The following is a 27,049-nucleotide window of genomic DNA, read 5'->3' as shown; positions in this document are numbered from 1 at the left end:
ACAGTGAGCCAACGGGGCCGCGCGTCTCACTTGACACGTCTCTCGGCACGACGGAGGCCTAGTCCTGTCCAAGCGTCATGTGGTATTAACGCGCTGTTATTTAGTGCCGGCATGATCTAGCGGGTGCTGGGGAAACGTCTGCCACCGCTACTTCCTCTTTTTAGGCCCTCTTTCCGCTCCGTAACCACAACACAGGCGGTAACTACACTCCTGAGTCGTTTCAGGGGTCCGAAGGGACACATCTGTCTGAAAAGTATTAATGCAACTTAAAGATATTAGAAAGATTACGTTGTGCAGTAACCATCGGCACAAACATTTCCAAACATTAGTATGCATTTTATTTAACATTTCCACAAAACCTGAATATATAGCATCTTATCTATCTCTCTCTCTCTCTCTCTCTCTCTATATATATATATATCTAGAGGCACATTTCAGGATATCATCATCAGATGAAATAGAATGACAACCATTGAGACCACTGTTGTGATGTTCAGAGTGAAGAAGACGTGACTGCGTCTGTGAGTTTGTAAGCGTCTCTGGCTGAACTCCCACCTGAATAAAAGTCTATATGAATGAATTATAGGTATAGTCAGCAACCCGTGACCTTAAAAGCATAATCGGAGAAGCGGGGGGGGGTCTTTATCGGACTCCTGTCACCAAGGGGGTCACTCGTTCGCCTTTCAGCCATCGGGCGAATTAATTAACGCGAGAAACGTAAACGCGCTAATTGAATGTCAAACGCGGCGCGCAATATGCAAATGAGCGGAAAAGCGCGAGGCTGACGCGCAAATTGGGGAGGGGGCGGGATTTTAAAAAAATGTAGTTTAATTTATTGACCCACCGTCTTTATTTTGTCCAGTCATTTATCAGTGAGTCAAAACGAGCAATTCTTCAACCTTCAACGCATCATGCGTATTAAATATACATTTTGAGATGTGCGACTTATTAATTGGGATTCAAGTTTAATTCCCCTGTAAATACATATTTACACCACTGCGAGCAATTTTCTTAAACTAACAAAAATTAATTCAGATTTTTTTTTGTTGCATAATTTCCTTATTTTAATTAAAAGACAACGACACAGTGTGTGTGGAGATCCATCCTTAGTTTACAGAGTTTTTTTTCCTTAAATCTCTTTTAGACAGTCGCTTCCAGAACAGGTAGTTCCACTACCGACTAAAACTTTGGGGAAGCAAAAATTAAATTCAAATTAAAATAAAAAGTCATTTTCTCCCAGGTCTGGGCAGCGTCGCCCTGTTCCTGTCCGCATCGTTGTCGTTTTCCGCCGGTTACGTTATCAGCGGCTGGAAAATGACGAATGGCCGCGCCGAGGAGCGACGCCAGGCCAAACACTCGAAAGGAACGAGAACGCAGATATACCGACGCGTCTGCAAACAGCGAGAACTTTCCCAGGCGCCCCGTGCCGCGGGGGCTGCTGGGACCGAACACCACTACCGACGACAAATGCCATATTAATACCAGCCGGCGCGGGAATACTTCCAGGGACGGAGGATGGAGGGAAGGAGAAGTGGGCGGGGCCTCGCAAAGTTTACGAAGGAACGGACGAGATAAGAGCGACAAAAAAAACAAAAAAAAAAACAAACCGCGTCCCAGTGCCACCTTCCCGTCGTCGTTTTCATTTCCAGACATGAACCGAAAAAAAGACGTTTTTATTTTTACTATTTTTTATTTTTCGCATTTGGTGTTTTTTTCCCACCAATAATCTTCCAAACGACGCGCTTCGCCGGAATAAAACGTAACGCGGGAAAGAAAGAAAGAAAAGAAAATAAAAAAAAAAGCCACGTGGTCCGGCGCGAGCGAGCGTGCGTGCGTGCGTGCGCGCGCTCAGTGGCGGAGAGGGCGCGCCGGAGAACGGACGCTCGCGGCGGATAACTTGTCCGCTGCCGTCGTTTGTGCCACCTTTTTTTAACATATATACATACATATATATGTATGCCCGCTTTTTCGTATATCGTTTGCGTGCTTTTGTCGCCCGGCGGGAGAGGAGTTTGCGTTCTTTGGGGAAACCGGGTGAGTCTCGTGTCTTTATTTCGCGAACTTTCCGCGGCGGCGACTCAACTGCAACGCGCAGAACAACGACAACAACAGGAAAAAAAGAACGACAAACCGCGCGTTGCGGCGGGTTCGCGGGTTGGACGAACGTTAGTTTTTTTTATGTTAAAACAACGTTCGCGGCGCAGGTGAGAGACGCGGGATCGAGCGGTGACTCGCCGGGTTGCCAGGGGTCAAGCGTTTCACGCCGAACCGGGAGACAATTTTACGGACATTTGGAAAAACAAAAAAACAAAAACGCGTTCGTTCTTTGACTTCGATCCCGTTGCGATCTCGCAGCGACGTGACCTGCGGTGCCGGGGAGGAGCGGCCACGTCATTTTCCGCCTGACGTCGCCGCCTTTTGCAACTTTTCTGCCGCGTTCTGGCACAGTTTAGGGGCTGTTTGTGCCGAAGGGGCCACGACCTGGCAACCCGCGTAAAACGTTGAACTGATTTCTCCAGATCCGGCGGGACATGCTGAAGCCCGGGGACCCGAGCGGTTCCGCTTTCCTCAAGGTGGACCCGAACTACCTCCAGCACTGGCAGCAGCTCTTCCCGCAGGCGCAGCTGAAGCTCCAGCCGCGGCCGACCCTGGTCACCTCCTCCTCCTCCTCCTCTTCCTCCTCCTCGGCGTCTTCCTCCTCCACGTCCACGCCGCCGCAGCAGCAGCTCTCCGCGTCGAACCCGCGGCCCGACCGAGGCTCCCGCTTCAGGCTGAGCTCCGAGGAGCTGGACTACTACCTGTACGGCCAGCAGCGGATGGAGATCATCCCGCTCAGCAGCCAGGCGGGCGACCACAGCAACCGTGCGTACCGACGCACTTTCGATGCGTCTGGGATTATGGGAAAAGTTTGGATGAGTTTTATCGCTTTATTTATTTATACATTTCGTAGCAAAACGGGGGGGAAATATTCGCAATTCAAATGTAAAATTCAAATATATATATATATATTTTTCATATATTTGTACACACTATATATACATATATAAAAATATCCCTGCTTTCGATAAAATTCTCGAATAACGCTAATATGACTTAATTAAATAATTCTAATAAAAAACAGCCCAATAATTCCCAGGACTCCATGGGCGGAAAACGTCGATTTTTTTTCCTAATTAAAATGCAATAAATAATTTGCGCATTGGAAGTGCCGTCGTTCAATTATAAAAATCGCGCCGTATTACAAGACGGATATGTCGCTGCGATCGTCCGCAGTAGTATTATTAATTACGAACGAAAGGAATGAACGCGGCGTTCGATTAGAATTCCATATTCTCATCATTTATTATTATATATGTGTGTATATATATATTATTTAAAAAAAATAATAATAATTCACCGTATAAATATAAATCGCCGGGCCGCAGAGCAGTATATTAAAGCGGAGTTTGAACTGTTTATTTAAGGTGATAAAACGGCCCATCAGCAGTAATCTCCGTCGATATGTGCCACAGGCAGATGAGGGATGGGGGGACAAGCCACAATTAATGGCGCGATAGTTTTGTGGAGGAGCGCGGAGCGAGTGCGGATCGCCGATCGATCCCCCTCCATCGCGCGCTATTCATCATCCCCGCGCGCCGCTCGGACCCTCGGGAGGGGGGGGGGGCGCTTCCCACACTCATTTATAACAGGGCGTCGAATGTCTTCAAATTAATATTATTATTATTATTACATTTTAATTATTAATCGAAAACATCGCCGTTTCTTTCACGTAAAAAAAATGAAAGGAAATTATTTCAAACTGCTGCAGTGAACGTGAACGAATTAGTTGGTCATTACTCTAATTAAATAATTAGCGTTTTTCATTTTGGAATATTGATCTGCAATTTGTCATCTTCATAAATGTGAAATTCCGAACTGTTGATATTACGTGTTATTCCCGACGAAGGTGTAATTTTGTAATGTTGGTCAGTGTGACGGCACTAACGAACTCCCGTGTCCCGTCCCCCCCGCAGGCTGTGACATGTGTGCGGACAACAGGAACGGCGAGTGCCCCATGCACGGCCCGCTCCACTCGCTGCGCAGGCTGGTGGGCACCAGCAGCGCCACGGCGGCCGCGCCCCCTCCGGAGGTGCCCGAGTGGCTGAGGGAGCTCCCCCGCGAGGTCTGCCTGTGCACCAGCACCGTGCCCGGCCTGGGCTACGGCATCTGCGCCGCCCAGCGGATCCCCCAGGGCACCTGGGTCGGGCCCTTCCAGGGCGTGCCCCTCCTCCTGGACAAGGCGCAGTCCGGCAGCGTGCGGAACACCCGGCACCTGTGGGAGGTGGGTCCGGCCAAACTATCCGCGCCGGTGGAGATTCCGGGCCGCCCGAAGGCCACCAGGCGCCAGCCCGGCTCAGTAATTATCACCGAACGGGCTGGGCGGGCCGGGAGCTACAGTAAATCACAGGCCGTACGGACACCAATAATGCAAATGTGCTTTATAATCACTATTCTAATCACGTATGCGCCGTATTAGGATCTCAGCCGCCCCGGTGTTCCAGAATTCTGGGAGCTTCTGCTGATGGAATGCCGTTGTATCTTCATATCGATTCATATTCCCTGAATTTCCGTAGCCTGGTGTGCAGCTGGACCGTTTGCAGGTGTCCTGTAAAACTACCAGAGTTACCGTATGGCCGGTTTAGTTGTCTCGACTACCAGCTCTTCGACGCGCAAAGGAAGCGGCCCGGCGGCCTTTCGACGTTGTCCGACGTGCGTTCAGCCGAGCGTTCCGCCATTACCCGTCATTAATGCGGCGCGGAACAAACGGAACGCGGGTGTATAAAACGTAATGGGCCCGGCGCTGTTGTGCTTGAGGGACCGCCGGCGCGCTGCCTTATGGGCATCGACCTCGACCTTTTAATTATTGGCTAAACGGCTTTTAATGGCGAAGCGCCACGCGTCTCTCCGGTACGGCAACACTATCCAAATGGTGTGACCCCCCACCCCCCCAAAAAAAAAACCGTGAGAGGTCATTCCTCCTCGGTCCACGTGCTTCTGGAGCGCCGCGTGACCTCTTCATGTGATTTACATTTGCAACTAGACGTCTTTCTCCGGGTTCTGCGTCCACGTCAGGGTCGGACGCGGTTGGAACAATATTTTGGAGAGACCCCTGTTCCGCGACCCTGGCAGCGTGGCCCTCCGGCCCCCGGCCAGGGTAATTATTTTCACCCCCGGCGCGGAAGGTGGGCTCGTTTTAGCGGCCGCTCGCCGACACGGAAAGCTCCGGAATTTGTCTTTGAGGTTGTTTCACGGTCCGTTTCCCACCTGGTCCAGAGCCGTGCTGTGTGGGAAAGCGGCTCTAGCGCGGAACCGCATCGGGCCCGACAACGCAAACACCGGCCTCTCGGGCGGCCAAAAGAGCGGGTTTGTTTTTCCGCCGCGCCGGTGGGACTTCTGACCTTATTTCTTCGCACAAGCCTCGCACGATTATCGAATTATCACAAAGCGAACCGTTTTTTTCCTTCTGTCGGTCTCCTAATAGAATGAGTCGGCGAGTCGGCGTCCTTGGCGAGGGTGTTGGTATACACTGTTGCTATGGCAACCTGGGTAAATCCAGCCGAGCGCGAGAGTTTTGTACGCCGGGGACCAGCGAGAAGTTATTTTCAGACATTTAACGGACATTTTAAAAGCTTTTTTTTAATCGATTTTTTATTCTCTTTTTGCGTGCCGTGAGAACCTGGTGCTTGTCGCGCGCTTGCCGTTGTGGCGGTTCTGGTGTGGGATTGTGTTGCGAGCGCGGCCAGCTGATGTTTGAAGCTGGTGTTCGTGTTCTCGTGACTTCAGGTGAAGGGGTGTCCGACCGACGAATAGAAACGAATTCGTGAGATAATTAACATGAGATTTAATTCAACAAGTCCGTTAGGGGCTCTCAAAATTGATATTGATAAATCCTGTTAATTGACTGTCCTTAATCTCACCACTCGGTTTCAAACCAGTACTACACTGTGGGGTCAGCGTGATCGTCAATATTATCGATTATCAAGATATTTTGTCAGTTTTCATATCTTTTCACCAGAAATAGGTACTCAGATGAGGTAAATATCGGGTGGTAGTAGCCTAGTGGGTAGCACACTCGCCTGTGAACCAGAAGAGCCAGGTTCAAATCCCACTTACTACCATCGTGTCCCTGAGCAAGACACTTAACCCTGAGTGTCTCCAGGGGGGACTGTCCCCGTAACTACTGATTGTAAGTCGCTCTGGATAAGGGCGTCTGGTAAATGCTGTAAATGTAAATGTTTAAAAAAAAAAAATACCACACCGTGGTTATAAAATGGACCATAAACAGGCCGCAACAAACCAATTCAAAACCTTTCCCGCCTTCAGCGTGACCTACAGACTGTACAATTAAATTGAGAAACGAATCGTGAAACTGCTGCTCCGTCGAAGCGCCTTTTTTTCCGATTGGATTGCAGCCGTTTCGGCAAATCTCGGCCCTCTTCCTCGTTCCAGATCCGCTCAGCCCGCAGAGCTTCTATTGGATGTAGCTCCGGATTCGTGCCGTAAGGCCAAACCAGAGGCCAAAAAAGGCCAAAATCAGACCATGTACGGTTTTTGGGGGGGTGGGGGGGTGTTTTATAAACCAGCGGAGGCGTTTTCTCCGGAGCCGCTCCAAGACGGCCGTAAATGCTCCACACAGAGTGCCGCGTTTGATGCCGTCGAGCCGCATTCGAATAGTTGTTTTTCCTCGTCTGGTTCCCAAAAGTGAGAGAGCGGCACTTTTTTTTGCCGGTTGCGTTCTGGGGGTCCCTGGCACCTCCCCTCGGACGCGTGCGCCATGCCGCATTAAACGTCGGTAGCTCCGACTGAAACGGCCCCGTTTCGGTCCCCCGGAGCCGACAGCGGGCGGCGTTACTATCGCGCATCCGGAGCCCCGATCGACGCGGCTTAGCCAGACGGCCGCTAAGTGTTTTCGCAGATAAGGGGCCCGAATTCCATTATCCCGAGTGCCGCGCCTCGCCGCGGCCCGGAGGTGTGGGCCGCGCTCCTCTCTAATGGCTCCTGGAGCCGATCTCCCCGCAGCGGCAAGGCCACGAGGTCAAGCTCGTGCCAGGCCGGGCTCCGAGGGGTCCCCCTCGTCCCTCTCTCGGCCCGCGGCTGCCGGCGGATGATGTGCAGGCCACCCGGTGACAGGCCGCGCTCGCCGCGCGGTAAAGGGGCCGCCGGGGAGATTGAGCGGTAAGTAAGGCAGCGCCCGATCGATGCCCCTCGGCTCGGCATGATCTCTCCAGTCCTTCGTCCCCGTTCACATCGTCCCCGTTATACAGGATTCAGTTTATTTATTCTCACATATATTTATTCATACTCGGTAGACACAAACAGCACAAACTAAAATTCCACAACTTGTACAATAACACCTACACACATCCCGGCACGTTGTTGTTTTTTCCTACACCGTGCTCGAGAGACTCAAACTCGCCAAGAAGTACGACTCTGATTCTGCTTCTGAGATTTTAACATTAAGACGAGATCAAAAGCAAAATGTTTTCCATTTGTTACTGCAGGACAGAAACGTCATTTCCCAACTCGTAATTCGTGGTTCGAACCGTTAAAAGGCAGAAGATGGGGATTTTGATTACGTTCTGTTTTTAATTTATTCGCCACGGCTTTCGGGAAGGGTTCGCGTCATGGAGTACAATTTGTGCACAACCAGCACGCCGGCGGGCAACGTCACGTAAAAAAACGCCACGGAGGATGCGCACGTTTTGTTTTCTCCGCTCGGCCCGAGGCGGGTCCCGTCTTTTCGCACTTCAATTAGGACGCCGTCAGCTCTCGTCCCCGAGGGCACCAATGCAAACGACAATCAAATAACAATTAATTAAAAAAAAAAAAAAAAAAAAAAGAGACACTCCCCCCTGCCGCGCCCACCAGGGCTCATCAGCACTAACTGCGCCGGGTCGTTAAAACGCCGCGTGCCGACGTTTGGAAATTAGGCAATTTCCTTGATTATTGCAATCATTTACAACATTGATTGGCGACGTGAGCTATGGACAGGGCTTCAGCGACGCTATTGACAGGGGTCACCCCGGTAATGCTCCGCCCCCCTCCACGGAACGAGAGGCCATTCCACCGGGGGGGGTAGATAGATACAAAACCGTATTTTTACTGCGTGGCAGTTCACATTTTGCAGGTGGTTTTATCCAAACGAGTGTACGTTTCGGCGAGGAGGGGCTCCTTGGCATCTGTAATGTGCCATATCAGTAGGGTGGTAGAAGCCTAGTGGGTAACACACTCGCCTATGAACCAGAAGACCCGGGTTCAAATCCCACTTACTACCATCGTGTCCCTGAGCAAGACACTTGTCAACCCTGAGTGTCTCCAGGGGGGGACTGTCCCTATAACTACTGATTGTAAGTCGCTCTGGATAAGGGCGTCTGGTAAATGCCGTAAATGTAAATGTAACATCATCTCTGTTTTCGAATAACCGTGTTTCCTTGCCACGTTACGTCCTCATCCAGAGCGACTTACAGTCAGTAGTTGCAGGGACAGTCCCCTCAAAGTGTCTTGCTCAGGGACACGACGGCAGTAGGCGGGGTTTGAACCCGGGTCCTCTGGTTCACAGGCGAGCGTCTCATCCGGCGCGCGAAGGGCCTGCCGGGACGCGCCGTATATCTGCTTTATGGGCTGTTTACCGGGATTCCCGCTCCGGGCCGCGGCGAACCTGCCCCGTCCATCAATCAAAGTGTGTTTTTTCCGCGGCCCGTCTCGCCGGTGCTTTACACTTTGCCCGGGTCACTCTTACTCAAACCCCGGCTGACCCCCGGCGCCGACCTCCGCCCCCGTGTTTACACGGGATCATATCAGCAGCGGAGTGCAGCTTTTATCGGCAGAGGGGCGGCTCCTGTGCGCTGCCATGCACGCCGGGCCTCGCGGTTACAACTTGAATACGGAGTCATTTTCTATCATTCGGTTCTATTAAACGGACTTTATAATGTTTATTCTGCCAGTTGAATCGCTGCATCCTATAAAAATATTAAAAAAAACACCAATCGAAGCGAGAGGGGCACCGACTTCATTAGAGTTGGGTGGTAGTATCCTAGCGGGTAACACACTCGCCTATGAACCAGAAGCCCTAGGTTCAAATCCCACTTACTACCATCGTGTCCCTGAGCAAGACACTTAACGCTAAGTTGCTCCCGGGGGGGGACTGTCCCTGTAACTACTGACTAAGTCGCTCTGGATAAGGGCGTCTGGTAAATGCTGTAAATGTAAATGAGTTTATTTTGTCCAGTCAAGACAACACTCAAAAACACGAATTAATAGATTATCGCGTCACACGTGCATTTCATGTAGGGCTGAAATAAGTAACGCGGAGAAACGTTTAGTTGGACTCTGGACGGGAGTGGACGTGTCCACTGAGATGAAGGCAGCTGGCCGGTGCGCGGGCGCAGCGCTCCTCGCGGCAGCGGCGGCCGAGTGTTCTATCATGCTGTCATGTGGCTGGAGGAGGCCATGGGGGAGGGAGTTACACACACACACACACACACACACACACACACACACACACACACACACACACACACACACCCTGGGTGTCAGGGTCTCGCTGGGGTCAGAGGGGTCCCAAAAAACCCATCCAATCAGTCTGGGTCCCCCGACAAGCCCTGCTGCTCAAACACACACACACACACACACACTCACGAGGGACTGATAAGCCCAACACAGACATGAACACACATGTACCATACATGAAATATCGCATCTTGTGTAGATCTCTAAGATGACGGCCGTTCAGGCAAATACAGTAGAGGGTACGAAAACTTTTAAGGTACATTAATGCTTCGCTTCGATAGAAAAACAAGAATGTCTGCTTCAATGCCACAATGCCGTCCACAGGCTTTCACTAGAGGGCAGTTTCACCAAAACGTGGAAAAACAACAAACGGGGTGGCGGCGGAAGGCATCTTAATAACGTGTTATTAACATTTATTAACGTTATTAACATAGTTAATAGCAGTGGCCGTAAAAATACAGGGGAAATTTTTGTGATGCGTTGGGAATGTCCACTAACGTCACATTTACTAGTTCACCAGTCAGAATGCTGGGTTTAAACACTAATCTTTCGGCATCGTTCGGTTTGGTAGCATCTACGGTCTCTCTTGGTTCGCCAAAAGCTACCATGCGAAGCGATTAAGGATCTGGACGGGAGGAAAATCATTACGAAAGAAACGAGGAGACTTGAGCCGGCAGTCGGACGCGTTTACGCCACGTTTTGCAGTAAACGTGAAATAAGACACCCCACTGTGGACATGGACATGGTGCCAAACGTCAGCAGTTCTAAGGGGAGCAGCAATGAAAAAGATGGACAATGGTCTTTTTGGCGTCCCATTTTTATAACCTCTCTTTGATCTTGTATGCCTCCATCCAGATCTACGACCAGGAGGGAACGTTACAGCACTTTATCGACGGCAACGACCCCGGCAAATCCAGCTGGATGAGGTACATCCGCTGCGCAAGGCACTGTGGCGAGCAGAACATGATGGTGGTGCAGTACAGGTACTCGCATTACGTACTTTCGTTAGCGCCCCCCCACCGGCCGGTCCTGGTGGCATCTCCGGGTTGGGAGATGGCATCAGAGACGGCCGTCGTTTAATCGGAATATTCCTCTCCAGCAAACTGGCCCTAAACCTTCCGTATGTCTACCTATATTTTTCAAATCTGAGGACCCTGCTGTATATTCTATTCCAGACACGGAGGATGCATATTTAGTCCTCATCTTGTCCTCATCACGTCAAAAACGTTGTTTTTTTCTGCAAAAACTGTGCAGAAATGCAGCAAAATTATTATTCCTATTATCGTGCACTTGACTGCAGAATTGACTATGAATGACAGTCAATAATAAATAATATTCATACTAGAATACTAATGAATTAAGCACATTAATCGAGCTTGTGCGACTGTTTTATAACTCCAGTCGTATTTGGTAGTGCTTGTAGAGCCAAATATTTTTGGGAGGAGGTGCTCAATCGAAAAAAAAAAAAAAAAGCCTCTTTATACAGTTGATAAAAATGTCAAATCTAAACGTAATAAATATGCTGTCCGAGGACAGTAAAATAAGCGAGACATCAGCGAGGGAAGTTGGGCGCAACCACGGCGACCCAAACATTTCCATTTAGCCTAAACTTCATAAATGACGTTGAAATGCAGAGCTCGGTCTGAATCTGGCAGTCGGTAGGATCGGTGTGGTGATGGTGAGGGGTTTATTGCCGGGTTCCCGGGTGACAGTTCAGACCTGTTTTTCATGTCAGAGCTGATCAGGACCTCATTAGTCACGCGGTCTTTATGGCAGGAGGTGGTGCTGCATCTTCTCCGCTGTGAAATGCCTTATTGGACTTATTAATTGTCACAAGTGACATTTAATCACTTTCACTTCTAGACCAGGGGACAACAAGCGCGGCTCTGGAGCCAGTGCACCCGATTCGACCCCTCTCACTGTTACCACCCCGCTAAATCAGGAGAAGGTCCAAGCAGTGCAGGACCAAGGTTCTAGACCTTCATCATGGGACAGTTTCTGTAGTTGTTCTTTTTTCATTTGTTGTTGGTCCCACGCCGAAGTCACATGGGTCCAGCAGGGGTCACGTGGTCCGACACCGACCACTGATGGCTGTAACTTTACACCCTCGCAGTGTGTAGTAGGGTGGTAGTAGCCTGGTGGGTAACACACTCGCCTATGAACCAGAAGACCCGGGTTCGATTCCCACTTACTACCATCGTGTCCCTGAGCAAGACAATTAACCCCAAGTGTCTCCAGGGGGGGGACTGTCCCAATCACTACTGATTGTAAGTCGCTCTGGATAAGGGCGTCTGATAAATACGGTAATTGCGTCTCGTGCGGGAATCGTTCTTCAAAGTGCGTCCCGCGATTGATCGGCCCTCGCTCGGCTGTTTTGTTTCCCTGCGACAATAATGTCCGCTGGCGCGCCCTCCGCCCCGCGTTCTCCAGGACGTCCCGCCGCTGTCTTTATGAGTCATCCAACCACAATACTAAATACATGTCAGCGAGCGAAACGTTACCCAAGACGAAGGAGAAGAGAAGAAGAAAGAAAACACACACACACACACACACACACACACACAGCCCTTTGATGTGCCAAGACGGAGCGGAGATTTGTGCGAGTTTTGGAAGCGACGGCGGGCCCGTACGGAACCGTATACATTTACGGCCGCCCTGACCGGCGAGTCGCGGGACCACCCATCGCTCAGAAAACAGCCCCTCTCTCAGCGGCCAGCGGAGTCATTTAGCGCCAGTCCATTTATTTGTGCGCCGCCGTGTTTACGTTGAGCGAGGCCAAACTGCGAGACGTACACTTACGGGGGTATAAAGCGCCCCCCCCCCGGCGTTCTCGTCTCGGGTTATGAGGCCGCCGTGATTTATGGGCTCGTCCTTGTTTTATTTCAATTTTTTTTTTTTTACATGGTCGGGGTGGAAAGAATTAATAAAATCCGCGGCGTTTTTCCACGGCTAACACCGACATGTTCCAAAATACATACAGATGTATTTACACGCGCAATGGTGACGGATTGGTGGGCAACTGCGGCGCGTCGGGCCTTCGCGCAGGAATTTTCTTATTGCGCCGGCAAACGTAAAATATCGGGGTCCTCGGACTATTGATTTCTTTGTTATCGCTGCCAGGGGTCACTTTGCGGTGTCGGAACGCCCTCCCGCGAGCTCTTTATTTTGGCGAGTGGCTCATCAATGTGGCATTTCCCAGAGAGGAGGCAAAACCGATCGTTTTATGGTGAAAATGTGCCCTTTTTTTTTTTTTTTTTTCATTCCGGACTGATGCACTGATAGTGTGCATCTCCGGTTGTACAAACTGCGCGCATTGTTGTGAATGAAACAGTCCGCTCTGTGTTGAACCGCAGGTCGTGCATCTTCTACCGGGCGTGCATGGACATACCGCGCGGAACCGAGCTGCTGGTCTGGTACAACGACAGCTACACCTCCTTCTTTGGCATCCCTCTGCAGTGCATTGCACAGGACGAAAACTGTGAGTTCGACTTTTCTCCACAGTCACCTTCGCTTCATTTCGACTTCCTGCTTTTATATTTATCCCATATAAGAATGAAATCAGTGGGGTTGCACGGGTGTAGAGGGTGTGCATAACCAATACAGTTTCCATTCTATTCATATGATTGTGTTGATCCCCATGGGTGGCAGAACCGTCACCTGTTGCTCTATGCGTTGTTTTTTGTGCATTTTGTGGACAGCATGCTCTTTATATTTATAAAGCAGACCCATGCAACAAATGCATGCAGGTCATAAAACAATGCTGTTCAGACATCAGCCTGTAGTGCCAAGGCACTTGTAATCTCCATTTTGGCTCATGTTTTGACCTTTGTGTAGCAGGCACTTTTTATTTTTCTTCTTTTGGCATTGAACATGGAGCATCCAACACAAAAAAAAAAAAAAAAAGATAATAACTGCGGATCTGTTTGTGTAATAATTCTCTAATAAAACACAGGGACCTCATTAAAATGCAGAAAATGTAACTGCATAAATCCCACAGCCTGGGACGGTATAATAAACATGAAATAACCGCATGTTGTGTGGACTCTTGGCGACTGATGAAAACCTTTTTTCCATTTCAATCTTTGTTTATAGTCACAGTCATGCCAAGTGCTGAGTTGTATTTTTCTACTTTATTATTATTATTACATATATATATATATTTTTTTTTATCAGTGAGCCTCAGACTTTGGATACGTCCCCACTGAGAAGAAAATGACTGGTTTTTCGTGTTCCTGTCATAAGACCTAATGGCCAGTGATGTCACATTTTAGGTGCTGACATCTCTCCACCACTGAGATATGATTGCTCGAACCCGTTAAATTCTTTTTTGCTTTACACTTGTTTTACGAGTTGAATCTTTTAGAATTATTATTTTATTTTTTTTTTAGAATTATCTGTGTTTACAACACGGCATGCACTTGGTGAATCTCGGATTTCAGCGTCGGGACAAGATGCACGGCAAAAACACCATGCTTTATTCTTCTCATTTTTTACACTGAAATATGCGATGGCGGGTTAGTTTGGCCGGTTGTGTGGCATTCGCACCATTTGTGATCAATGTGACGAACACGTTGCCGAAGTTGAAGCTCCGTTTACCATCACTAATGAACGGGCGAATTTTCTCAGGGAAATCGGGGATTCCGCTGCGGCATGCGTGAAAAGTTTCGGCCACAAGCAACACGAATGGATTGACCCACGATTCAGTTCGGCGGCGCGTGATGTTGACGCCTTCAGCGCGGACGTGCCAGCGCACCTCTCTCCCGCGCTTGTCTCTGTACCAGTTTTAAATATTATAGTAAATGTTTGTCTTAAGAATTAATCACAATTAATTGTGATTAAACATGATTAGTTAATGGCCAAATGTGCAATTAATTTGTCTTTTTAATGAAAAAATGTAACGGATTGGAGCCTCAACAGATAAATATGAGGACAGTTTTTATTCTGCTGATTATCTGTGAATCAGGAGTCGAGTGGCTTCGCTGTAGGAATAAGAAGAGGATTACGGGAGAGTAAGCAGCGCGCCGCAGGGACATAAATCCGGCGGATCTTACGGGACCGTACGAAGAGCGCTGACCCCCTCGCGCGACCCCTCCATATTACAGAATAAATACGAGAGCTTTATTTAATAAACCTTTAATAAACCAGTTATTACTCGAGGAGGAATAACTGTCACGGCTGATTATTATAGCGTGCTTTACCGAGATGATGTTTTAGCGGCGGCGTATTTCAGGCCTCCAGACGCTCCCGACACGCACCAAATTCCATCCGCGTCCGCCGTGATGAATGAATACCTTCCACTGCGGCCATCACTCACGCCCAGGGCCCGGCAGCCAGAGGAGGTCCTGGGCGGCCGACAGGACTCGACAGCTTTCTGTTTACATCTCGGACTTTTTATGACTTTGGTCTGGTTGCGGCTCTGTTTAGACAACTCCCTTCCCATATAAACTCCCTTCCAGCGGCCACGGAATCGTCCAGCGGATATGATACTGCGGATGAGAAATATGGCAAACAATGTGGACGGAATTAAGATATTCGATTAAGACGGCGAGTGCGCCGCGGCACGTCTAAACAAAATTATAAACACAAACTTTCCTGCGCCGGCGGTGACGGAGGAGGCCAAGTGTAAACAGTTCCTGCACCTGAACCCTCTTTACCGAGGTCACGTCTTCAACAGCGCGACCATCAGCGCCGCCAGCCACTTTTCACCTCCGCCGCGTTCGGAATATTGCTCCAGGCGGAATTTTCACCTCGTCTTCGCGTATTCGCGGTTCACTTTTATCCTACACAGACCGTCAAGTTCAAAGATCGTTTAAGGGCTGCTCAGCGACGTCAGCACCAGATTAGACCATGAACCTTACAGACAACAGGTCTAAAGCGTCTACTCTGCCTGCCAAGGAACATTTACTGGTTTACCGACTGGTTTAAATATCACGTGTGTGTTACGTTCTACGCCCCGTTTTTTTTTTTTTTTGGAATCACTTCGGTGTCCAGGAGGAGTTTTTTGTGCAGATGCCCTCTAGACTCTCCTCTCGGTTGTGTCAGTTCGGGACATGTGTGCATCTCTCTCTCTCTCTCTCTCTCTCTTTTTTTTTTTTTTTTTCTCGGCCTCCCCCATGTAGCCTGCAGCCCTGCGTGCTCTCAAACGCTCGCTTTAATCACACGGCTTTTCGTCCCGAAACTCCACTGTGATCAAAGATCTGCGCCCCCGTAAAGCCTGCCTTGCGTTTGACAGAGTCGGATGGCAGCTTTTATTGAAGAAGGATGGCCTGGTGCTCGTCCCACATGGATCGCGTTTCGGTACACAGCGCGCTGCGATACCAGGAATGCGGAATGCGGTTTTCCTGGGGATGACTTATTATGGCATCTTATATTTTGGGTTTCCATGCGATACTACTGCCGAAGAGCTTTGTGTTTCTCATTACGACAACAAAAGAGCGGCAAATGCCTACAAAGCCACGTGAGGGGAGTTTTACTGTCAGTGATGGAATTAAGAGTGACATCTGAGTTATATTACTCAAATCAGAAATCAAAAAACAGCACAAACAAAAGCACGACTGACTCTTAACTAAAAGCAAAACGCACAGACCAACTGAACGTGTCTCCCAAAGGGACGCAAGGTCATTCCCTGCTGAAGTTAACGTTCGACACTCAAAGGCATAAATCATGTAAAAAAAAATGATTATGTGTCACAATGGGCTTTTTTTTGATTTACTAACAATTATTATGAAGTGTATCTATGCTGTATAAAGAGTACAGAACTGTCCACAATTTATAGTGTAATGAAGCGATATTTGGATTTCTTATGCAAATTTAAGACTGTGTGATTGGATAGTTAGTTACATGACCAATCAGTGAATAGCTTTGAAAAGGCAATTTGGGTAAAGAAAACTCCATCCCGTTCACCTTGTTCGTGTTTTCACAAGATATTAGCATGCTAACGTAAAAAAATAGAGTTCAAGATTTGATTGATCCCATTTGAAAACATTGGACAACTAGAATAAAAAAACAGAGCAAATTGGATGTGAACAAAGTATTTACATATAAATGCATATAATCAGCTGGAAACCTGGTCCCAGACATTAACAAGGTGGGGTCTTTAATTGTGATGGCAGATCAACCAATCAAAATTGTTCTGGGAAACTTGCGCAACCTAAAAGATGCTCCTCCGCAAAGGATTTGTTAGATGAACACTTGCATACGGTGTAGTTTTGAACATTGAACATTCACATTTCTGGCTATTTCTTTCTTATTAAAAAATGTAAAAATGTAACTGCCTACTACCAGTTAGAATTGATTCTTCAAGGAAGTTTGAATTTCAGCAGATAAACATCCTCAGTACGATGGATGTAATACGGTGCATAACTGGAGCAGGAAAAGAGCGTGTTTTGGAGTATCATGTGGTGAAATTACCCTCCTTTGTTGTATTTTTATTTTGTGTACAGTGAACGTTCCGGCCTCGGTGATGGAGGCGATGTCCAGACAGGACACGCTGCAGCCGTTCAGCAAGAGCAGCAAGTCCTCGTCGTCCTCCACCCCGTCTGTGCCGCTGCGCTCCATGGTCTTCCCCCAGTCCCCGTGTTCCAGAAGCTTCTCCCTCATGGACAAGGGTGGCCCGGCCGACTCTGGCTTCAGCCAGCTGAGCTCGAAGAACCAGCGGGTGCTGGCCAGCCCCACCTCCACCAGCCAGCTGAGCACCGAGTTCAGCGACTGGCACCTGTGGAAGTGCGGCCAGTGCTTCAAGACCTTCACCCAGCGCATCCTGCTGCAGATGCACGTCTGCACGCAGAACCCCGACAGGTGAGCCGCAGTCCGAATTCCACAAATACGACCGTGTGTGGAAATGATTGGTACTGAGCCAAGATTTAGGGTCATTTAGGAAAAACATGAAATGTGTTTGAATAGAAAGCATTACAGAAAGAACAATAAATAATCTTTTACAATGTTTGAAATAATGATGTAGTGAAACCCACGTCTTCTTATGATTCTTTTCTAGATTGCTTATTTATTCAGAGCAACACAGTGTAATTCAACTGGAACTTGTTGCCGATAATGTTCCTCTCTACATGTAATATTCCTAATTATCAGGGGCAAATATTCCCTCATTAACAGCCGCGAGAGTCATTTACAACACGAACAACATCTGGACTGGAGTTTGCACTCGTTTAATGTCACCAGTTATTACATAAATGACCGTAAACATACATGCAAGTGCAGCGAGCATTACCACAACCTAGATCTATACATGCGGTGCATGCAGTAAAAAACATATCAAGTGAAATCTCTACTAAAATCCATGAGCTTAAAGAATATATATATACAGTATGGTCCAAAAGTGTGGAAAATAAAGAAAACACATTGAATGAGAAGGCGTGTCCAAACTTTTGGCCTGTACTGTATATTTTTAAATGGAATCGACATGGAATTGACATCAGACCAAAATCTCATATTTTTGAGTTTGTTTCTGCTGTCCTGTCACTGGCGGCCATATGGTCCTCAAGTCTGTCCTGCCAGTACGCCAGTGGCGTTCGTACGATTATTACAGACAGTCGTGATGAGTTATTTTTACTCGGGTGACTTTAACCTTGGCAGACACACCAAATGTAATGCACGTTGTTACTCAAAAAGACAGTGCAAGACTGTGTGAGTGTCATTATTCACGTTCGAAATTATGATTAATAACACACCTGAATTTGTGTCAACAATTCCTGGTTTACATAAAAGCTCTGGTATGATTTTTATTTAAAACGCGGGCCATAACCCTCAGGCAGGGTAATATTCATTTTGAGCTATTCAGACAGAAATAAGGCAGGTTGATTTTTAACCTAACTTAAGCCTAAAAAACACCTGAAATGCATGCATTTTGTGTGCCATGAGAAGACTGTTATACTTTGTGTATGCAGGTTCAGTACAGGACACACACATGAAATTTTATTACAGATCTACGAGCTACGGGTTGTCCTTTAATCGGAAGGCTGAACATTGATGGGTGGAGTACAGCAGCGCAGCGGCCTGTAACGGGTTTTAAAGCGGACGAATACCAAACAATCTATAATCAATGGAATATGACGCATCTGTGATATATATACTGTTGCGGAGACTCGTCCAGGGCGGGATGCCAGCCCACCGCGGTGAACAGCCTTCATCAAGTATAATTTGTCCATTATGTAATCAAGCAGGCTCACTATTTCACTGTTTTTAAGAAACATGATAATGGCCACGGATTTTCATGGAGGCCAAGCTGGAACCTCCTTGGAGGTGGAGTCACTTGGCTTCAAAAGCAGTGAGACATAAGAAGTCATAAGCTAAAATGATTTCATCAGTTATTCTAAATCAATAATAAGAAAAACAATAATAACATATATTCTTTCTGCAACTGTGGCCTATTAGATTATGCACAACTGGCAACACATATCAGCGAAATCAACACGAAACGTATGGATTATTGTAAACACAAGGGCACATACTGTTCACGAAGCATTTTACAACAGCACTGAGGCTCAGCCAATCAGATGGTAGAAGTAGATTTACATTCATGGCATTTATCAGACGCCCTTATCCAGTAGTGACAGGGACTGTCCCCCCTGGAGACACTCAGGGTTAAGTGTCTTGCTCAGGGACTCAGTGGTACCCTCCATCAGATCTAACCTAATCTCACATGTATAGACCTGAAATATTTTGAAAATGTAAGACATAACTCCATATCATTAGGAATTAATATTATTAACTGATTAAATGTTTGTGAGTAAATTCCAGTTTGTCACAGTCTTGTGAACTTAGAAAACGCATGATCATAAAAAGTGCACACAGTTTGCAGACGGGGAAGCCACGTTCCTGTGGAGAGGAACCACCACACTTTAATAAATAAACAGTATTGAGAATCTGCGAGTGTTAACGGCTCATATTTTTCAGAGCTATTTGATGACACGGCGTTATTGACCAGCTGGCCGAGCAGCGGAACTCTGCATAAAAAAACGTGGATTTCGGTCCAACTTTATGTTGGATTCGGCCGCGTAATTTAACGTCTAGATTCTAAAAGGCCTTTGTACACGTCCCAGTATCGTTGCCATGTCCACCGCGAGGGCCGTTCATCAATCACACGGCCGGTCCGCGCTCCCAGGGTCCGCCATGAGCGCGGTGCGCCGGATTACGTTTCATAAAAACAACGTCTGGTGTTATTGTGACTCGGGTTCAAACTCTGCTTGTTTGGTTTCCCCGAGTTCCTTCAGAGGTCGTCTGCGTCTCTCAGGAAAGCCGAACCATTGAACGTCATTACACTACACAAACGCATTCGAGCAAAAAAAAAAAAAAAAAAAAAAAAAACAACTTTTGAAAATGAGGTGAAAATATTACACCTCATTGCTGACTGTTAGCAACAGGGACGTTCGGATGAAAACTAAAATCCAGTTAAGCCCAGAAGGTGATGATCTTTGCCAGCTCTCCCCTGTGGCTGCTGCTCCAGCTCACATTAGTGTGTTAAATGTTGAATTAAATCTAAATTAAATCTCATTATCTCTAATTAAACTGAATTAATTTGTTGAGTAATTAAACATAATTAAGGCAAATTATGCAGAGTAATTTTGCTTGTAAAGCAGGATGGAGACACTTTGAGATATCTTGTCCAGGAAGTACATAATAATAATAATAATAACGATTATTATTAATGTTATTATTAATATGATCATAAAAAGAGTTTTTCACAACTGCCACAGTCTTCGGGTTCAAATCCGGTGTGTAACATATCTAAACCTAATTAAATACGCTGGAGGTTGTATTGGAAATTTTTTGCTTAGCCCTATTTTTCTTGGGAGCATACGAACCTATAAATCAGCTGCCGCTGTCACGGAGAAATACCTTCTCTAACAGTGATGCAGAGGAAAACAGATGCCACTTATTCAATAAACTAATATTCATACAGAAGAAAAATGTGGCTCGGATACCCCACAGTTGAAGTCAATGTGAGTGCTTGTCGATATTTAACTTTATGACCCTGAGGTGCAGATAAAATTTAGCTGAACAAGGGAATCTGGATGTGCGGATATTTGGAGGCTCAGACCATGCCGAGGGCAAATGACCCGGCGCATCTGTTTAAAATGGCCTCGCCTGTGCTTTATGGGCTTAGGCTTATACATATTTATTGATGTTTAGTTTATATGTACATTTGGGCGAAGATAAATGGCGGCGCTATATCATCCCGGGAAACTAAATTCGCTTCGCTTATCTCTCTTTTGCCGAGATCCTTTTCTCCCCCCCCCTGGGTTGGAGGGATTTTTCTGCTCTTTTAGCTTGGCCTTATCAATCAACGCTGAAGATGTACTCATATGGCGGGAGCAGCTGATGGCCGGCAGGCAGTTGGATGTCTAACAGGTGTCCAGCTCCGGAGCAGAAGCTGCAGCCCTGAACCAACTATACAGTAGAGGCCAAAAGTCTGGACACACCTTCTCATTCTCATTTTCTTTATTTTCATGACCATTTACGTTGGTAGATTCTCACTGAAGGCATCAGAACTATGAATGAACACATGTGGAGTTATGTACTTAACAAAAAAAGGTGAAATAACTGAGAAGATGTTTTATATTCTAGTTTCTTTGCTCTGATTACTGCTTTGCACACTCTTGGCATTCTCTCGATGAGCTTCAAGAGGTCGTCACCTGAAATGCTTCTCCAACAGTCTTGAAGGAGTTCCCAGAGGTGTTTAGCACTTGTTGGTCCAGCTCACCCCAAACCATCTCGACTGGGTTCAGGTCCGGTGACTGTGGAGGTCAGGTCTCCACTTTTTGTTAAGTACATAACTCCACACGTGTTCATTCATAGTTTTGATGCCTTCAGTGAGAATCTACCAACGTAAATGGTCATGAAAGTAAAGAAAACACTTTGAATGAGAAGGTGTCCAGACTTTTGGCCTGTACTGTATATCCGTCTTGTTTGCAAAAATTTAAAACACACTACAGTTGATTTACAAATGCTTTTTTTCTGGATGGGAAATAAGGGTGAAAACTCCAGTCTGGACGTTGTTCATGTTGTAAATGACTGTCAGCAACAATTAGTCTGGGTTTTTAGTGCGAGGCTCCGTTCATTAACCCAGGTCTGTCGCTTCATTCGTTATTAGAAATCACATTTTATGGCTATTTTAGTTAAACAGAAAACAGTTGCACATGATTAAAGAATAAATAAATCTGGCCAAATTCACACAAGCACATAATCTAGTGCATCAGCAGATCAGTATTTCAAACTTGTTCTTTCTATTCAAGCATATTTTGCCAAACTTTTGATCCTAAACTTTTGGTAAGCATTTGAAACCAAACATTATAATAAGTGTTTTTTTATGAGTGATATGAGTCATTTTCTTATATCTATTTCATCATACACCACTGTCAAATACTACATGACCATGCCGATTTATGAACTGAAATGGCAAATTAAGTGTCTAATGATCCAGACACCTCAGTTCATTTGCAGTCAGCATTATGGCTTTAGTCAGACAGCATCCAATGGAGATAAAGCACAAGTGTCCCAGCCCACCAGGCTGCCCCGTGAACGCAGTCTTTCATTAAGAAGAAGTAAACGAATCGGACACTCGATGCCGGATTCATCTTCGCAATTTCCGAACAACCGCGTTTCTTATTCTTCTTTTGTCTGAAGATGACCGCCATTATTTGACCAACGCGCATTTTATAGGCAAATCAATTTTTGGAAAAACAGAATGAGGCTTAAATATGTTCTCTTGAAAAGTATTGTGAACCATTGATTATGCTTTGACAGGGTCTGTCGTGATTTATGGCTGATGCAGTTAATTACTGCATCGTCCCAATTAGCAGAGAAACACGTTTTGACGAATGCGAGACGTGAGCGAAAACGACCGGAACATCTTCAGGTCACTCAGCAGCACATTATACTCGGTATACCACAGTCCGAACCGAAAAAGGTACCGAGAGGAAGGCAGGACTAGTAATTATTTACAGTGGCGTGAGTGAGGTGCTCACGTGGCCCATTGTTCTCCTTCCTTGGCCCTCACCGGCTTCACGAGTAAAAACACCACGTTTCCTCTCTACTTCTACTTCTTCTTCTTCTTCTTCTTTTTAAAAAGTGCTACACCCTATATCGTGTGCACTTAGCTGGAGCGGCGGGGCGGCGGTACAGTGTAAATATGGGTGTGGGGTGCTGAACGGCATGCTGGGATGCACTTTTGGCAGGGGAAGTATTTATCTACAGTATTGTGCTCCTCAGGGGCCGGAGCTGCTATAAACAATGCAGTGACATTAATCATAACCGCCGGCGTGGTAAATACTTTGCACACATTAATCACCTTAAAATATTCACGATCGATGCGTCTCCTGCTAGAAAAACCTCCGAGTAAATCGCAGCCTCCGTCACCCGGGCCACATGTGATGGAGGAACGTGAGGAGGCTCGCCCTTAAAAATGGGACGTTCACATCATTTTTATGGGGGCGTGACTGGTTTGATGTGGGGTTACCTTGAAAAGTGACTGAGCTTCCTCACAGCAAAAATCATTATATTAAAAAAATTAGAACAAGAAAGTATTTATATATTGACTCATTAAGACGAAATTTAGTTTTAAACCCTCATGATTGTGTGTGTTTTCTAGTATCATCAATATTTGATCTAGCATGATCAAATTTGCCACTATATAATTTATAAGATTCAATGGATATAAGTTCAGTGCATAATAGGTCATTCTTTATCTAATAGCATTATTATGGAATTCATTAATAATTCTGCCGGACAGATTTAACATATTTAACATTTGAAATACTTCTTTTTTTTTAAATGGTGGTCACAGGGTTGAGGCCGTGAGACTCGAGTTGAGTATTTAATTGGGTCATGTGGATGAATACTGAAAACTGTTCTGTTACCCTCCACATAAAGGCATGTATTCAGCGCACATCGACGTGCGTGTGTCAGGCAGCTGTGCTGTGCCGTTTGTCCTGTCACATCTTCTTTTGCTTACCAGAATCCCTGTGCCTCTTCCACATCTGCATTTGAGCATGCAAAGCTGGTTATTTCTTTTAATATTTACCATATATTTGCTTTGCATGCTTGAATAGATTGTATATATAATTGTGTATATATATATATATATATAGTATAGTATCGTATAGTATATGAATACATTTTTTCCATTTCACAGCTCCATGCTTTCCGTTATCTGACATGTAAAAGTCACCGATCAAGAGTGCCAATTTCTAGTATGTGGATGTGGAATAGATGGGATCGGTGTATCTAATTGTAGTTTGAGTAATTGGGGTCGTCAGTAGTTGAGTGCTTCTCAGCAGTGCTGCAGAACACAGATAATAATGACGTCCCCAACACCGCCGCGCCGCCGAGCACGGCGCAGGGTGATGGATGGCCGGGGCGGGACGGGGCCCCGCCGAAGCTGCGGGGTCACTGCGCCATGGTAACAGCCTCGGGCTGGTGTTTGTGCTTGTGTGCGTGCCTCCAGGCCGTATCAGTGTGGCCACTGCTCCCAGTCGTTCTCCCAGCCGTCGGAGCTGCGCAACCACGTGGTCACGCACTCCAGCGACCGGCCCTTCAAGTGCGGCTACTGCGGCCGGGCCTTCGCCGGCGCCACCACGCTCAACAACCACATCCGCACACACACCGGGGAGAAGCCTTTCAAGTAAGTAACAGTGAGTACCTCTGCTTGATAGATTCACGTTTCTGCCGATTCTTTTGCACACTCAGGGCAATATTTTCAAACTGGCTCGTTCACCAGCGTAAGGCCAACGGCGTCCTCAAATAGACGGAGCGAGAGAGCAGCGTCCTGGGTGACAGAGATGCCAGCTAGTTTCTCATCTCCGAGATACAGACACCAAGCAGTGAGGACCCTGAGGACGAACGAGCTTCGTGCGTATCGCCGTGATGAGAGGCAGTTTGAAAACAGTGCCCTTGGTGCTTGAAGTTTGTCATTTTACAGCATTCTTAAAAATGTCAGCAGCAGCAGCAGCAAAAAAAAAAGAGATAATAAGCAGGATGGACGTCCATGCATAAAGTGCTATGTGAAATACGCAACACTCTTTGCACATTAGTTGTCTAAAACAAGACATTTTCTAAACATCGCAGGACAAGACAGAGCGCGAAGCCGATTCTCGAATCCCAGGTGGGCTGAGTGAAAGCGCTAAAAAAACGATCCCCTGTGCCCCGCCCCGCATTCCCCCCGCCCCGCCGAGCTATGAGAGGCGCGCCAGGCGCCCCGTAATCCGGCATGTTCCTCCTCACGTCGTTGTGACCCTGTGCCCTACACGCCACGCACTGTTTTCATTTATCATCTACTTTACGCAGGGATTCTGGGAATATGCGTTGATGTGTATTTAATTATGGAATAAGTTGAGTCAGAGGACCATACATTTACTACACTGGAAATCTAGTTTTCAGAAGGGCTTATGTGAATGCTGAAAAATTGCAGTGAGGGACTTTTTAAACAAATTTATGACATTTAAAAAAAAAAAAAAAAAAATCGCAAATCATATCTAAGCACAGTTCACACTAATATTATATCCCTATAACATGATGGCATTGCAGGGATCAATAGTCCATACGTCTCAAGCATAAACCCCCCCCCAGATATTTAGAAATTCTCCTACAGATCCAATTTTGATGAAAAACCTCTACGGTTTCTATTTCATTTGTAATTACAAAGGTACAGACGCAACAGAATTGCGGCGTTTTCCCCAGTGCTCTCGGGCCGGAGCCGACGACTGAAGCAGATGCGCACCTAACATCTGCTTACAGGGGACATTTTTTTTTTTTTTTGCAATCGTATGGTATTTTCAGCCAGAGGAGGGAGATATTTCTTTTTTTCGTTTTTTTTTTGGGTTGGTTTTGTGAAGTGCACAGATTTTTTGTCGTGACACATCAGTATTTTCTGACACGCGCCTGTGTTGCAGAGAGAGCCACGGCCATGCAGACGTGGCTTTGAAACAGAACTAAAAAACACCCAGAGCGTCCAGGGGGGATACGATGTCTTATAAATTCCCAAGATTTAAAGGTTGATCATCACACCTATCATTTTAGCCTATAACATAAACATTTTTACTTGTTTTTGATGATTGATCTTAAAACTTTACTTTGCTGAAACTGAAACACCGTAGCACTGCAATTACCAGTGATGACCAAGGGTCCGCATAAAAATGGCAAAATCTGGAATTTAAATTGAATTTTAACCCTTTGCTGGTCCTCACAAGGAAACAAATGCATATTTACCATCAATAAAAACAAAAAAAAAACATTTATCAAAACTACTTGGCGAAACGAAACAATAACTAGACAAAGTTAGAGGTCGTTACGTATTTATTATACACATGCATATATGTTACGCAGTAGCTATTACACTATGTCCTCATAAACACAGAAAATCAAGTGTGTGTGTGTGTGTGTGTGTGTGTGTGTGTGTGTGTGTGTGTGTGTGTGTGTGTGAAGAAATGTTGCTTAGCTGCCCAGTAACAAATCAGTTTTCTAATCAGCAATCGGCGAAACACAAACGTGTCATCAGCACTTGCGAATCTCCGCAGAGGACGAGGCACACAAAGACATTAATGAAACCGCCGCGCAGATCTTTAGCCGATCAATGCGGCTGAGTTATTTCCATTGAGCTGATATGCTTGATAGAATAAAGATGGCATTTTCTGTTCTCTCCCCCATCCTGTGCGAGAACGATTCTTTTTTTTTGTCCCCGCAGTAGCTTTACGTCTGATGTCGCGTGTGGTGACGATGTCGCGTTGACATGTAACTCTGATGCAGAAATTATTTTACTCGTAGGAAGGTTACCCGTCAGGCCACCCCCAGCTCTCTTTGTGAGATTGAGCTCCAGACATGAAGGAGATGCTCCCCTTTGATAGCCCCCCCACCCCCCACCCCCCTTGTTCTTTATCTATTGTAAGTGACAATGATGCGTAGCCCTTATCTGGACAGGGCTTCCCCAGGGGGACACCTAGGCTTGTCGGTTATTGACAGGGCCGCTGTGTTGTGAGGCGTCCGGCCCCTTCTCCCCATCATCAGCTCCGAAGCCCCCCGAAACCGCGGCCGGCGCAATTACACCCATCTGCCCCCGCAGGATCCCTGGCCACTTTCAACTGTCAGCTGCCATTACCGTCCCACCGGAGATGAGGTAGCGAGGGTGGCGGCCGGGGCTCTGATCACTGTCTGTGCTTCTGTGTGTGTGTGTGTGTGTGTGTGTGTGTGTGTGTGTGTGTGTGCGCGTGTTCAGGTGCGAGCGCTGCGACAGGAGCTTCACGCAGGCCACCCAGCTGAGCAGACACCAGCGGATGCCCAACGAGTGCAAGCCCATCAGCGAGAGCAGCGAATCAATCGAGGTGGATTAACTGGTTGACTGGCCGGAATTAAACTGCAAGGAAAATCATGATGAAATGTCACGGACGCTTAAGCAAAACCAAAGATTTCCTCTGAGAAACTCTCAATCAACCTAGCCGAAAAACCAAAAGCAGTAATAAAATAAGTAAGATGTTAAGAGTTATTGATCCCGGCG

At 46.8% G+C, this 27,049-nt stretch overlaps 1 protein-coding gene across 2 annotated transcripts; it reads left to right on the top strand.

Moving 5' to 3' along the window:
- The first annotated feature begins 1,883 nt into the window (after positions 1-1,883).
- Positions 1,884-27,049, top strand: prdm6 (PR domain containing 6). 2 transcript variants are annotated; one of them, XM_028996483.1, is made up of 9 exons: positions 1,884-2,034; positions 2,520-2,862; positions 4,014-4,321; positions 10,405-10,532; positions 12,903-13,027; positions 16,992-17,346; positions 24,008-24,184; positions 24,628-24,664; positions 26,771-27,049. In XM_028996483.1, exons 1-9 carry the CDS (start codon positions 1,957-1,959, stop codon positions 26,891-26,893), a joined length of 1,674 nt encoding a protein of 557 aa, XP_028852316.1. In that variant the 5' UTR covers positions 1,884-1,956; the 3' UTR covers positions 26,894-27,049. The 2 variants fall into 2 exon arrangements, with proteins under 2 accessions (XP_028852316.1, XP_028852317.1); XM_028996484.1 differs by lacking the exon at positions 24,628-24,664.

This window comes from Denticeps clupeoides, chromosome 11 (genome assembly GCF_900700375.1).
Source record: "Denticeps clupeoides chromosome 11, fDenClu1.1, whole genome shotgun sequence".
NCBI lineage: Eukaryota > Metazoa > Chordata > Actinopteri > Clupeiformes > Denticipitidae > Denticeps > Denticeps clupeoides.
The sequence above is the reverse complement of the archived record's forward strand: the minus strand, read 5'-3'. Positions and strand labels throughout refer to the sequence as shown.

Bases quoted from the DNA above. Each gene is read 5' to 3' on its own strand.
- prdm6 (XM_028996483.1), top strand. From the start codon at position 1,957: ATGCCCGCTTTTTCGTATATCGTTTGCGTGCTTTTGTCGCCCGGCGGG. The intron at 2,035-2,519 runs GTGAGTCTCGTG...TGATTTCTCCAG, and splicing joins GCGTTCTTTGGGGAAACCGG to ATCCGGCGGGACATGCTGAA. The intron at 4,322-10,404 runs GTGGGTCCGGCC...GCCTCCATCCAG, and splicing joins ACACCCGGCACCTGTGGGAG to ATCTACGACCAGGAGGGAAC.